A 15,276-nucleotide genomic window follows, 5' to 3' on the forward strand; every position below is an offset into this window, starting at 1 on the left:
AAACAGTTGCAGTCACCCGAGGCACTAGTGTGGGCTGGGATTGGATGCACCAGGCCGGTTCAGATCCCAGCACCATCTGGTGTTATGGAGAAACAGGGTAGATGTGGGACTGACTAGGCTGGGTCTCAATCCCCTTCTGAGCCATGTGTGAGCTGTATGTGGGTATGGACGAGCCATGGCTGGGCTGAAACATCCAACAACAAGAGTCAGAATGGGGTGAAAGCCAGCCAGGAAAAGCCACTGTTCCTGCTAGGACAGGACGTGAACTGAGTTGGGTTGGCTCAAGAACCCCCTGGCAAGCGCAAAATCTGGCATTGGGAGGGGTTCTGATGGAGGAGCCTGGGCAACTCCTCTGGCAGGACACAGTCCCTGCAGGTAAGCGCGAGAAGCATGATTGGAAACAGCCCAGAATAGGCCATGGAAAGTTTCCCACTGGCATGCATTCGGCATGGGTCAGGAGCAGGCCAGGCTGAATCAGTTCATGTCATCCTCTGGCAAATCCGATCACCAGAGCAGAGTGTGGAATGGGCCAGGTTTGGTTGCGACAAAACCAGTACACATTCTGGAACGCCAGGGCGTGGTTGCCTGTACTGGATATGAATGCAACACCCATCCAGCACACGTGAGATCCAGGAAGGAAGGGGCAGAGCTGGCGGGGGGGTTAAGGGGCTGGTCCCCTCGCTGGACAACCACTCCCACTGGAGAGTGTTGGCTGGGAAAGAGACAGACACGACTAAGCAAGGCTACAACACCTGTGCGCTGCATGTGGACAAGATCAGGGCCACAGCATCAGCTGGCAGAAGCTGGCACTGGGGACTAATTCTGTCAAGTCAAATCACAGGACCACCTAAAGAGTGCATAAACCGGGACAGAGAGACCTGGGAGGGAAAAAGTGGGTTCCCCCTTCTTGGGTCACTATTCCCGTGGGAGGGCATGAAAACTAGGACGGGGGCTGGGATGGCTAGACAGAGGCACTCAACAACATCTGTGAGGGCTGGATGGTTGAGTCGATTAGATAGAACTAAGCTTTAATACCCATTGACAAGTACCAGAGCCAAATGGGATGGGGGACAGACTGGTCTTCTGCTACACAAATTGGCAAACCAGGGTAGGGGGCAGGCTTGGTGGGGGTTATTGTGGGTCGCCCCGACTAGGCTGCAGCTCCCACTGGTTGATGTAAGGGCCAAACCAGACTGGACTGCAACACCCATTGGTTCCAGTGCAACTCGGGACTGAAAACAGAACCAACACAGCAATTGCAACCACCAGCTGATCAGGGTGATGGACTGTGCCGGGCCCTGTGCTTGCTAGAACATACAAGAATCTGGTCTGGGAATACCTCAAAGTATCTTTGGAGATCTCCCCACTTGAACTGCTGGACTCAGAATTCTAACCAAGAAAAGACAGAAGACAGAATAGGACAATCATTCATCTCAGCTACATGTTGGCAGCGAAATATGGGACAAATGGAGACTTCATGATGGACCATATCAATCAGTGGACCACCTCATCGAGCGAAACTGGCAGTGACTCATAACTGGAGAACTATTAACTCCACTTGAGCACATATCTCAGAGCATGCCCCACATATGGGACTTGGGGTGGGCGGGAAACCGGGTGGGGCTTCTCCCTCAATACCCCCTTTTACCTCAGATACATGATGGAAACAATATGGACATAATAGCATTGCCCACCTCCCTATCCCCCTGAACCTTTTTTTTTTTTTTTTTTTTTTTTTCCTTCTCTTTCTTGATTTTCCTTCAACTATAGTTAACTATGTAAAGATTGTCAACAACAATACAATAAAATGGATTATATATAAAAAAAAAAATTAAAAAAAAAAATAAAAGATAAAATAAAAAAAAAAAAAAAAAAAAAAAAAAAAAAGAAACCATGTCAATTCCATAATGTTGCCAATTGCTGTTGATGTTATATTGCGACTCTTAATTGACTGGGATGATATTCTATCAGCTCTAACTTCGGACCAGAAATGGTCTCCCCAAGAAACTGTTCAACCCATCTGGACAATAAGTAGCTGGATTCTATGCTTGGTATATGTTTGCAAGGAAAGAATCTTGATTGAATTTGAACTGTAATACTGCATCAAGGTGGAGGAATCCACCAGGGGGGAGGGGCGGGGGGATTCCCAGAGCCTATGAAACTGTCACATTGCTGGGGTCCGTGCAGTGGGTGTGAATAATGCGAAGGTGTGAAGAGAACAGCTCCCCTGCTTGGCAGGGCCCGGAGGAGCTTCCAGCTCTTTGGCAGGGCCTGCAGATTTCTCTCTGACCACCTTGACACAGTTTCAGCCCTTTTCACATGGACACTCAACCACCCCACTAAGAATTTCGTAATCTGTTGAGGCATTGTTTGCCCCTGTGAGATGACTTTTACAACCAACGTGAGCTTAAGAGTTAATGTTACTGAGGATGTCCTGGTGAGTGGGCCTTTAACTACACACAGGAGTATAATTAAGTCTGTGCTGTTTACCCATTGCCATAAAATCTGGCCCAGATATTTAGCATGCTTTCTGGGAAATGGCTTGATAAGAGGGACCCTAAAAGTTATCCTGTTACTGTGACCCTAAAGGTCATTCTGCTATGACAAAGAATATAGTTACTGTGACCCTAAAGGCCATCCTGCTATGACGAAGAATATAGCTACTGTAACCCTGAAGGCTATCCTGCTAAGGCAAAAAATATAGTTACTGTGGTCTTAAAGGTTAGCCTGTCCTTGCAATTCTTTAGAATATAGAAAATGTAGTTGCTTTAGTTGTTTTCATAAATTTTTAGCTAGAGGAAATACAGGGTGATTTCACTAACATCATAAAGATATATTTTTGATTATTGTTTGATCACTTATGAAGTTGTAGAGCCTGCAGTTGTAGAGGAATGTAATGTTTAAAACTTTTTGTCTTAGATCTTCATGTTTTTTCTCTCTTGATGTATTTCTCCCATTTAGTGATAGATAAGTTGTAGAATAAGAATTGTAGTAGGAGTGTATTACTGCATAAGATGTGTTGTCTACTGAGAAACTCTTGGTTGCAACGTTGGAATGGATAACGCCTTGTCTAATACTGAAACAATTTGTAGAATTGTCTTTGGAAACACTCACTCATCCATTTTAGAGTTGAAACTTAAATAGAGTAACTTAGCTCATTGCTAACTGCAATTCTTTCCACCGTTATAACTCTTGCTTTACTTGTTTGGTCAACAAACTGTGTGAGTTTACAGACCTAATGGCCAACTAATGTCAATAACCCCAATCCCCATAGACCAAGGCCCCAGACCTTTTAACTCATACAAGATAGGGGTCTGGTTGACACAGGCGGCGCCTAGGTTATAGCCCAGACCTGAGGAGAGCAGATGAAGACTGGCAAGCCAAGATAAGCAAGGAATGTGGAATCCTTCCTCAATCATTTCTCAAGAAGTTGTAAATTGTGCCCCCCTGAAGCTATGTCAAAATGCCCCTAAGAAAAAACTTTGTACTGCTTCTGTATAAATAAAGCGGACAGCTTTCTCGCTTTGTCCACTACGATCAAGGAATCCTGGTGGTCCGTCTCCTTTCTTTCTCTCTTCACGCCTCATCCACGCACCCTTCCCGAGTTCCGAACTCAGCCAGAACTGGTCTCCGGCAGTCACATAATGCAAAATAATTAATAATAATAAAAAAGAAGATGCATGTGTTGTTTTTGTAAGCCTGCTTGCTAAAAGGCATGTCCTCAGAAATTCATCTCTAGGTTGACTTAGAATAACTGCTGCACAGTCCAGGATTACATTTCCATTAAATGGTTTAGAGATGCTGCTGTAAAACAGCACAGAACCCCCTTGTTTTAGTCCTTTATGTTAAAAATAATAAAGCAGTGTATGCTCCAGCCTTACAGAATTATGAGAAGTAAAGGTTCACCTTTGCAGGAGTGGCCATCTTAAAATGATTTGTCATGTAATAGTCTTTTTTTTAGACATACATCTTTGTTCTGTGTATTTGCATACATAAATGTGTATGTATGTATATGGAGGGGAGAATGTTGTTTTTAAAATGAGATCATATCAGTCACTTTGTTCTGAAACTCTTTTTAACTGAGAGATATAGGCATAGAGTATCACTGCTCTTATGTACTGAATGTTGCACTATAGTATGCTTATGCCATAGTTTATTGATGTACACTTCTTACGTATCCTTTATTGTATTCTTATAAAGGATAGTTTTTTGTCTTAGATATGTATTCTTTGTAAAGGTGTCTCTCTAAGGTCTATTCCAAGAAGTAGGAACTGGATTAAAGGGTATTTCCATGTAAATATGACATATCCTGCCAACATATCCCCTGAAAATTTTGTACCAAATACAATCCCACTAGCAGTGGGAATTTTTCCCCACACTCTGACTAACCAGACACTAAGATCTTTAATTTGTAGTATTATTGCTAAAAAATCAGATTTCATTTTAAGTTTCATTTCACTGATCATTTAAGCTTATTAGCCTTTTTCATTTCTTCTCTTAATTGTGTGTTCATAGCTCTTGCCGTCTTTTCTTGAGGTTTTTTTCTTATTGATTCGTAGGAATTCTTTGAATATGTAGTGGTATGTGTTCATTGTCAGTTTTATTTGTGGACTGATATCAAATCCTTGTTTTTTTCATTTTATTAGTAATATGATTTAGAGTATACATGTTATAAATTTTATGTAGTTGTTTTTTCATCTTTTTTTCTTACATAATGTCTGGGTGTAATGTCAAAATTAGCATGGGCTTCCCTATTTAAAATTATATGTTATGAAAATATTTTGTTATATTTGACTGTAGTACCAAGATTGATCTATTTTTCTTTTTTATTAATTTTTTATTAATTACATTGCATTATGTGACACAGTTTCATAGGCTCTGGGGATCCCCCAACCCCTCCCCATACCCTCCCCCCATGGTGGATTCCTCCACCTTGTTGCTGTATTACAGTTCAAATTCAGTCAAGATTCTTTCATTGCAAGCATGTACCAAACATAGAGTCCAGCATCTTATTGTCTAGATAAATTCAACGATTTCTTGGGGAGACCTTCTCTGGTCTGAAGGCAGAGCTGGCAGAATATCATCCCGATCAATTAAAAGCCACAACATAACATCAACAACAATTTACAACATTATGGAATTATTTGACATGGTATTGAGTAACCAATATGTTAAAAAATGCAAGTTCTTTTTTTACAAAAAAACTGATTTATTTGAAAAGCAGAGTGACAGAGAGGGGGAGGGATCTGCTACAGATAACTGTAGCAGTCGGAACTACCAAGAGCTTTCTCCAAGAGCTTTCAGAAGCCAAGAGCTTTCTCCAAGTCTCACACATGGGTGAGGAGCCCAAACACCTGGGGCCTCCTCCACTGCTTTCTCAGGCCGTAAGTAGGAGCTGAAATGGCAGTGAAGCAGCTAGGACTTGAACCATGCCATATGGGATGCTGGTGCTGTTACCCACTATGCCACAGCATGGACCCCCTAATAATACATTTTTTAAAATGTTTAAATTGGGGGGGCCAGAATTTTGGTGCATTGGGTTAAGCCTCATCCTGCAATCCAGGTATCCCATATAGGAGAACGTGTTCAAATTCAGGCTGCTGTATTTATGATAAAGCTTCCTGCTAATGTTCCTGGGAAGGCAAAAGGAAATGATTCAAGTGCTTGTGCCCTGCCACCAATGTTGGAGACCAGGATAGAGTTCCTGGTTCCTGGCTTCAGCCTCACTCAGGTCTGGCTGTTATGGCCATCTTGGGAGTGAACCAACAAATGGAAGACCTCTCTTTCTCTCTCTTTTTCCCTCTTCTCTCTCTCTAGCTCTCTAGCTGTCTTAGTTGTTATGCCTTCAAGTAGAAAAATCTGTTAAAATGTCTAAATCTTTAATATACCTAGAATATATTTTTTGTTGTGCAATGTAGGACACTAGTATGACTTTTCCCAACTGAGATCACACATTGTCTGACAATGAGGTATCAAATACTCCATCACTACTGAATGCCACTCTACTTTTTTTCCCCATAGGCTACATTCGTATGTACTCACATGCATTTATTTCCAGACTTTTTTGTTACTGAAACAATATGATGCTGTTTTAATTATTGTGCTTTATATGCTACTTTAAGGCTTTCAAAGTTCCTTTTTTTTGGATATCCATTTAAATGACCCATATTTCTGAATGTTCATTGCTATGCATTAATGGATTTCATGATGTGAATCTTACTCATTTCTTACTGGACTTATTCTATTCTGGTGTATTTGATAATTGTGCTGTTAATGTGAATAAAATCTCTTTTCCTTTAGATTTTCTTGTTTATTTCTGTGTATGTGTAGGCCATTAATTTAAGTATGTTGCTTTTAAGTGGCCATATTACCGACTCATTAATTATTTCAATTTTCCATTGACTTTTTCAGATTTTCTGTTTAAGTATGCCAGTTTTAGCCTTCCGAAATGTTTAGATCTCTCTTTTTTTAGTGTATAACTGCTTTGAGTAGGATTGTCAATGATGTATTAAAGAATAACAATAGTAACAAATTTCCTTATCTTATTCCTGTATGTAATAGGAATGCTTATAGTATTTTATTGCTGTTGACTTCTGAAGTATGCCCTATATCAAATTAAGACCACTTTATTTAGTTTAAACTTTAAAACTGTTTTAAAATGAAGATTGAGGGGCAGCAGACATTGTGGGATGACCATTTCCCATATAGAAGGCTGTTTTGAGTCCTGGTTAATTTGCTTGTGGTTCACCTGATGCATCCTGGGAGGTAGAAGGAAGATGGTGGCTGTAGTGTTTGGGCTCGTGTCATGCATGTGGGAGATCCTGGAAGCCTGCTCCAGCCCTGGCTTACTTTTTCATACCTTCATTTATTATATTTTGCTAATATTTGCTAAATTTTATTGAAGAATATGTAATATCAGACTTTCATTGCATTCTTGAAAATAAGTCCATTTTGGTATGACATATCATTTGCTGCACATTGTGCCTTGATATGTTGCTATACAGTTCAGCTGGGTTCTTTACATCTGTGTTGAAGTAACACTGGTTTAAAGTTTACTTCACAAGTGTGCACTAACCATAGAGTGCATTTTTTCATAAAATAAATTTTATGAGTTTTAGAAAAGGCTTAGATGACATAGGAATCTGGTTATCTTAACACTTGAGAAAATAAGTCGGTAGAACTATGTGGGTCTAACAGTCTGTTGGTAGGATGCAAAACTTTAGTCACTTTTTCAATTGTGCCAGTTCAGATTGTCTTTCTCATTCAGGTGAATGGTGGTTACATATATTTTCATCCAAGAATATTTGTATAGATTTTCAAATATATTGGTTTAGATCTTATGAAATTCAATCAACAGATATTTAATGGTGCCTACAGTATGCTGGGTACTCATAGTGACCTCCATATACATGCTTATGTTATCCTTTCATTTTCAGTGATGTTTACTTATACTTTATTTCATCACACTTGTCAGAAATCTGTCTACTTTATTCATTTTCCCTATTGTTTTGGGGCTTTTGGTTAACTGACTGCTAGCACATTTTTATGAGGTACTGTGCAGTAGTTCAACACATATCCATGGTATATCCATGGTATGTCCATGGTATCAAGCCAGAGATGAGCCTTTCTGTTTCCCTATTTTTTCTTTGTGTTTGGAGCCTACTGCCTCTCCTCTCCCAGCTTTTAAAACTTTTTTTAAAAGTTGTATTTATTTGAAAGAGTTGGAGGAGGGAGATACGCATCTTCCATCTGCTGGTTCACTCCCAAACTGGCCGCAATGGCTGGGGTTGGGCCAGGCCAAAGCCAGGAACCAGAAATTCTATCTGGGTCTCCCATGTGAGTGACAGGGGTCCAGACACTTGAGCCATCAACTGCTGCTTTCTCTAGCCACTAGCTGTGAGCTGGATGCAAAGTGGAGCTGCCCTCTCTATGCCAAAATGCTGTCCCCCCACTTCTGGTTTTTGACACAGTATATATATATAAAGCACTGTTTTGAACTATAGTCTCCTCCACAGTGCTGTACAACACAAAGAATTATTTCTTCCATCTGCTTGTATTTTGGTACGTATTAATTGGTCTCCCTCTGTCTTCCTGCCTCCTACATTTACCAGCCTCAAGTGATCACAATTCTAAGTTCAGATTGATATATACATATTTGACCATGCACTTGCAGTTAACTCTGAAGTTTACTTATTGAGTCTATTCGGTTTTCTTTAAGTTCCATCTCATTCTAGCTTTTATCTTCAATCTCACTTTTAAATTTCCTAAATATTGTAGTGATTTTACTTAGTTCTCATTATTAATGGGGCAGGATAAATTGAAGCTTATTACTTGGATTGTGATGTGGGGGTTTTTTGGCATAGAAAGAGAGTATACATCTTGTGATACCTTTGAAGTGTTTAATGACAGCTTCACAAGACAAGTTGGCCGATTGTTCACGTAGCAAGAAAGGAATATATGGAATGAGAATTGGAATAGTGTTGCTTATATTTATAGACATTAAGCAGCTGTCCCCCAGCAATAATTTCTGGGCATGAAGAGATGAATGTCCAAGTGCATATCAGAGTAGGAATGAACTGTGGCCTAGGCAGAATTTTTTAAAAGGGTAATTTCAGTGCAATTAGCTTTATTGCTCCTTTAAACACCTCAAAGAAAAAATGTTCTGCTGGCAGGGGGAGATTCTTAAGTGGATTCAGAGTATTTCTATACTGAAGTGTTAACATTCTAAATTGCTTTTAATCTTCTTTAAGTTGCGTGTTGTATCACAAGATGTGAAAATGAGCCTTCATGAATTGGATGAACTTTATGTCATCTTTAAGGTACTGTTCTTCTTTAAATAAAGAATTATTCTCTTTAACCAGAATTGTATCACAATTACTCTTAATATTTTAATATTTGTTTTTATCAGTCATGTTGAAATGAAAAAAAAAAACAACTCCTAGAAATTTCTTTGCCTGCCTTAATGACTTTCCTTTTTTTTTTTAATTTGTGTTTAATAGAAAGAACTGTTTTTGTCTTGCTACTGGCATTTGAATTGCCAAGTACTGAAGCAACATGACCCCAGTCTGCCATATTTGGAGCAGTATCAGATTGACTGCCAGCAGTTCAGAGTGTTGTATCACCTGTTGAGTCCTTGGGCTCATTCTGCAAACAGAGACTCCCTGGCATTATGGACGTTCAGATTGTTGGATGAAAATTCTGACTGCCTCATAAACTTCAAAGAATTCTCCTCTGCAATTGGTAGGATGATGGCTAGCTTTCACTTAAATCAATTGTTAAAAATATTTGATTTTTAATTGGAAGGCAGAGTCACAGAGAAAAGGAGAGACAGAGATTCTTCTATCTGCTGATTCATTCCCCCAAATGGCCACAATGGCTGTAGCTGAGCTGATCCAAAGGCAGGAGCCTGAATCCTCTTCCAGAAATCCCATGTGGGTATGGGAGCACAAGGACTTGAGCCATCCTCAGAGCTGCATTCCCAGGCCATAATTAGGGAGCTGGATTGGAAATGAAGCAGCCAGGATACCCATATGGGATGCCAGCACCTGAAGCAGAGGCTTAGCTCACTATGCTTCAGTGTCTGCGCCAATGTCCAATTTGTTTAAGCAAAATAAATAAATAAGCAAACAAACATACATACATACCCATAGAAATATTTAGTACTGCTTCTTGCTAATTTATTCAGATTATATCACACTGAGCTGTATTATGTGCAGCTATAGTGACAACTGGACCCTTTTCTCTGTTTATTGCCAAATCTAAGTCTATTCCTCTCCATTTGTGCCAATCCTCTCAGAAAAGCAAGCTCTTAGATGTGGATATTTTAAGTGGTTAACGTGAAGGGAAAACATGGCTCAATTTTGCTATACTCAAGGTGTATGGATGCTATGAGAAAGTTTACTCCTCAATGAAAACCCTACTGTACAGCCCAGAAAAGTAGTAGAAGAATATCCCAACAAGTATATGGCGCCTACTGGTTAGCTTTACGTGTGGATATTGTTCCTTTGCTTTTCTGGACATTCCAGCATGCTTGCTTCTCAGAGACTGGCCCTTGAAGAACCGTGCTCCCCTCATGTGGGACGTAAGACCTCATTCAAAAGAAAAGGGAAATCTGAAATTGAGGGAAGGGAGAGAGGCAGGAGAGCATTTGCTCTCTCCAATAAAGGGTTTTTTGCTTCTTTATACACTTGAAGGTGATATTTTGGCTGACCAGGTGGTTATTTAACTGTTAACTCAAACTATTCTTTTGCTGGAAGGTAATGTTCATGTATTAATGAATCTTTATTGCTGGAATTGATTGTTCTTTGGGTACCTGATTGTTTGCAATTGAATTTTATTGAACAGACGTAATGTACAATGGAAGTTTCACTGAGAAGCTTAAGCTGCTTTTTAAGCTGCATATTCCTCCAGGTAAGCAATTAACAATGTTTAATGACACATAGCAAGAGTTGGTTCTATTTTGACAAGTGTAATTGTAGATATGATTCTAATAAAATATGTAATTTTCAGTATGATGTAAAATCATTGTTTCTGTGTGGCCCTTAAGTTATGTTATACTACTTTTGCTGATTTAGATACAGTGAAATCCATGAAAAAGGTTTGCTGTAGCAGAGGAGTCCACAGATTTCTTGCCAATCAATTTAATGAAAGTTTGTGTGCAGAAATTACATACCATTTGAATATTGGTATGATTTTCAGTTTGTGGTGCTGTTTCTGTTAGAGTAGAAATTAAAATTATACAAACTCCCAAACTTATCAAACATTACAAATTGCTCAACAAATAGGACCAAGCCAAGAGATATTAAACATTTGGAGAAGAAAGCAAAATCAAAAGTATCATTTGTTGAGCATGTGCTCTGTGAAAACCTCTGCTTGACATGGTAGACCATATCCCTGAGAGATGATATTATCCTTCCAGTATTAATGATAAGGAAACTGAGGGCCAGAATGATTTAATTATTTGCTGAAACTCACATAACTAATACATTGCAGAACTGGAATTCAACATGAAGGCTGACTGCAAAGCGTGGGTTGCAAAAAAAAAAAAAACCCAAGGTGGGGGGATTTATTATATTTTTATTGGAAAGGCACATTTACAGAGAGAAGAAGAGACAGAAAAAAGATCTTCCATCCACTGGTTCATTCCCCAAATGGCCACAATGGCTGAAGCTAAGCCAATCTGAAGCCAGGAGCTTCTTCCAGGTCTCCCTCGTGGATGCAGGGTCCCAAGTCCTTGGTCCATTCTTTACTGCTTTCCTAAGCCACAAGCAGAGAGCTGGATCAGAAGTGGAACAACTGGACACAAACTGGTGTCCATACAGGATAATGATACTTGGAGGTGGAGGATTTGACAGTTGAGCCAACACTCCAGCCCCTCAGGTTGCTTTGTATTCTACCACACTCTCAGATTTGCACACCACTCCATTTTCTTTAAGTTTTTCCCACCTACCTTAACAGGCTGCTCCTTGGTTTTACCAAACAATCTCTTGGCTTCCAGCTGAAAGAATATTGCAGAAATACCATTTAGCTTGGATAGAGCAACTAAGGAAAATAAACAGAACTGCATAATTTGTCTGAAATTACACCTAAGTCCCTTTTAAAGCCTTCTCAGGTTAGCCAGGAAACATCGTTTTCTTTTAAGATTTAATTATTTCTTTGAAAGACAAAGGTATAGATAGAGGGACACACACACACACACATGTCTTTCATCTGCTTCTATCCTCTAGATGGCCACAATGGACAGAGCTGGGTTAGACTGAAGCCAGGAGCCAGGAGCTTCATCTGGGTCTCCTACATGAGTGGCAGGGGGCCCAGCGACTTGCACCAACTTCCACTTCTTTCCCAAACCATTAGGAGGGAGCTGGATTGGAAGTGGAGCAGCTAGAACTTGAGCTGGCATCTATATGGTATGCCAGCACCGCAGGAAGAAGCTAAACCCTCTAATGAATTTATTTTTTCAAGTCAGGTTGCTGTTAACAGTGTTTAATATTGCCACTGGATACACTTTATGTAAAGGCAGTAAAAAATAAGGCCTGGTACGGTAGCCTAGTGGCTAAAGTCCTCGCCTTAAACACTCCAGGATCACATATGAGTATCAGTTCTAATTCTGGCAGCCCCACTTCCCATCCTGCTCTCTGCCTGTGGCCTAGGAAAGCAGTTAAGGATGGCCTAAAGCCTTGGGACCCTGCACCTACATGGGAGACCAGGAAGTGGCTCCTGGCTTCAGATCAGCTCAGCTCTGGCCATTGCAGTCTCTTGGGGAGTGAATCAGTGGGCGGAAGATCTTCCTCTCTGTCTCTTTTCCTCTATGTCTCTCCTCCTCTCTGTATATCTGATTTTCCAATAAAAATACATAAATCCTTTAAAAATAAGAAAGCAATTATGTATCTGTTAAAGCACAGGCAAAAAGCAAAGTAAAACACTCAAATTCATGTTTTCCTTGTTATCGAGGAAGCTAGTTAAGTGGCGTGGCCAAGGGCATGTTTTCAGAGGTTTCCAAATGCCAACTTTTCTTATTTCAATTTGTAATGGCTTTGAGAAAACTACTAAATAGCAGAATAACAAACTGCAAAGTGATGATGTTCTTGTTATTTTCTTGATTGCAGAGTAGCACCACTTGCATATTTCTTTGCTTTCATCTTTCTTACATGGAACACACTGACCTAACCTCCTTTTCCCAGATTGACTTGCCAATCACAGATCCTATCTCTCATCCCTCATTGTCAGTAAATGTGATGTGATTATCTGTTTTCAGCTTATACTGAAGTGGAATCAAAGGACTCTTCAAAAGGAGATGAACTTTCCAAGGAAGAACTGCTTTATTTCAGTCAACTCCATGGTAAATACCTGTTTAAAAGTTTTACTGCTTTGATGACCATAGGGATCTTCCTGGCCTATATATTCTTTTTTTCAAGATTTATTTATTTTTATTTGAAAGGCAAATGTGCAGAGAGAAGGAGAGACAGAGAGAAAGATCTTCTGTCTGCTGGTTTACTCTCCAAATGGCCACAACAGCCAGAACTGAGCTAATCTGAAGCCAGGAGCCTCTTTCAGTCTCCCACACAGGTGCAGGGTCCCAAGGCCTTGGGCCATCCTCAACTGCTTTCCCAGGCCACAAGCAGGGAGCTGGATGGGAAGCAGAGCAGCCAGGACACGAACCAGGACCCAGTTGGGGTCCCAGCACTTGTAAGAGGAGGATTGGCCAATTGAACCATTATACCAGACCCTGGTCTAGGTATTCTTTACCCAACTACTACTAGTAAAGTTTGGGCTCATTATGCTTCTTTTGTTCAATCATAAATCAGTCCATATATGTTTGAATGACTAACCAACCTGCATTTGGGAACCTTAACTCATGAAATGCATTATTTATTAAAGAATTTAAAAGAAAATATATTTTGTTTCTAATTAATGTTGCAGGAATTTCTAGAATGTTTTGAACCATTTTTATGCCTTAATAAAATATGATGAAAACACAGAATCTTTGATGATTGAAGGTTATAACTATTGTTTAGAAAGTGGATACTTTTTAAAGGATTTATGTATTTTTATTGGAAAGTCAGATATACAGAGAGGAGGAGAGACAGAGAGGAAGATCTTCCGTCCACTGATTCACTCCCCAAGAGACCGCAATGGCCGGAGCTGAGCTGAGCTGATCTGAAGCCAGGAGCCAGGAGCTTCTTCTGGGTCTCCCACACGGGTGCCAGGTCCCAAGGCTTTAGGCCATCCTTGACTGCTTTTCCAGGCCACAGGCAGGGAGCTGGATAGGAAGCGGGCTGCTGGGATTAGAACTGGTGCCCATATGGGATCCCAGTACATTCAAGGTGAGGACTTTAGCCACTTGGCTACTGTGCCATGCCAGGCCCAACAGTGGATACTTTTTTTTTTTTAATTTCTTTTTATGACACAGTTTCATAGGCTCTGGGATTCCCCCAAGCCCTCCCCATGCCCTCCCCCCCGTGTTGGATTCCTCCACATTGTTGCAGTATTACAGTTCAAATCCAGTCATGATTCCTTCATTGCAAGCATGTACCATTCAGAGTCCAGCATCTTATTATTCAGAAAAATTCAACAGTTTTTTGGGGAGACTATCCATGGTGTGAAAGTAGAGCTGGCAGAATATCATCCCGTCCAATAAATCATTATTGATAAAAAAAGGCAGAAATGAGTCTGGCTCCCAGATATAAATTGGTGGTGATGCCAGCTTATTTTTGTGTTCTTTGTATCATTTTTATGAGTATGAAATATCTTTTTTAAGGTTTATTTTTATGTGAAAGGCAGAGTTACAGAGAGGAGAAAGAGACAAAGGGAGAGGTATCTTCAATACAATAGTTCACTTTCCAAATGGCTCCAATAGACTAATCTGGAACAATCTGAAATCAAGAGCCTGGAGCTTCTTCTGGGTCTCCTATGTGCATGCAGCGACCCAAGGACTTGAGTCATCATCCACTGCTTTCCCAGGCACAGTAGCAGGGACCTGGATCAAAAGTGGAGCAACTGGGACTTGAAGCAGCACCCATATGGGATGCTAGCACCACAGGTAAAGGCTTAACCTACTAGGCCACAACATCACCCCCAAGCATGGAATATCTTATACAGGGATAAATACTGAATAATGTATGTTTGTGGTTACTGTATTTACTGGTTTTTGAGAAGTTTGAGAAGCGATATAAGTCATCTAATCAGGTCCCTGTATTTGATGCATAAGTGTGCTGAGGCCCAGACAAAATGACTCATGCAGGATTTCACGATGAGTTATTTTCCATAATTAAGGCTTGTAGCTTCACCTTCTGATTTCCAGTATAATATGCAAAAGAATGCATTTGCTTGGAATAAAGTCACAAAGAAAATACCACTCAGAAATAAGTAGTTAATATCTGGTATACTTTTTTTCTAGGATTTTCAACATATATTTCCTCCAGTGATCTTTTTTTAAAAAGTTATTTTTAAAATTTTCCTTTTGTTTGGGAGGTAGAATAACAGAACTCTTTCATCTGCCGATTTACTCCCCAAGTTCCTGTAGCAGCCAGGGCTGAGCCAGGCCAAAGCCAGGAGCCCACTCTAGACCTTCCGTATGGGTAGCAAGGACCTAAGTACTTGAGCCGCCATTTGCTGCCTCCCAAGCTGCACATCAGCAGGAAGCCAGATCAGAAGCAAACACTTTAATATGGTGTGCCAAACACCTGCCTGACCCCCCCCCCCCATCCCCTGAATCTATGTTCTTGGAAAATTTTTAAAAATATTTTGTCTTCTTGTAACAGAAGGCTGTATTAGCTA

At 40.3% G+C, this 15,276-nt stretch overlaps 1 protein-coding gene across 2 annotated transcripts in view; it reads left to right on the forward strand.

Moving 5' to 3' along the window:
* The window catches only part of TBC1D8B (TBC1 domain family member 8B), a 78,511-nt gene that overhangs the window by 59,500 nt on the left and 3,735 nt on the right, over window positions 1-15,276 (forward strand). For both annotated transcript variants that reach the window (XM_004590168.4, XM_058658665.1), the window contains exons 15-18: window positions 8,751-8,819; window positions 9,000-9,240; window positions 10,345-10,410; window positions 12,755-12,838. In XM_004590168.4, the coding sequence (XP_004590225.2) occupies window positions 8,751-8,819; window positions 9,000-9,240; window positions 10,345-10,410; window positions 12,755-12,838 (460 nt within the window). The remainder of the gene's footprint in view (window positions 1-8,750; window positions 8,820-8,999; window positions 9,241-10,344; window positions 10,411-12,754; window positions 12,839-15,276) is intronic.

The sequence above is a fragment of the Ochotona princeps genome, chromosome X (assembly GCF_030435755.1).
Source record: "Ochotona princeps isolate mOchPri1 chromosome X, mOchPri1.hap1, whole genome shotgun sequence".
NCBI lineage: Eukaryota > Metazoa > Chordata > Mammalia > Lagomorpha > Ochotonidae > Ochotona > Ochotona princeps.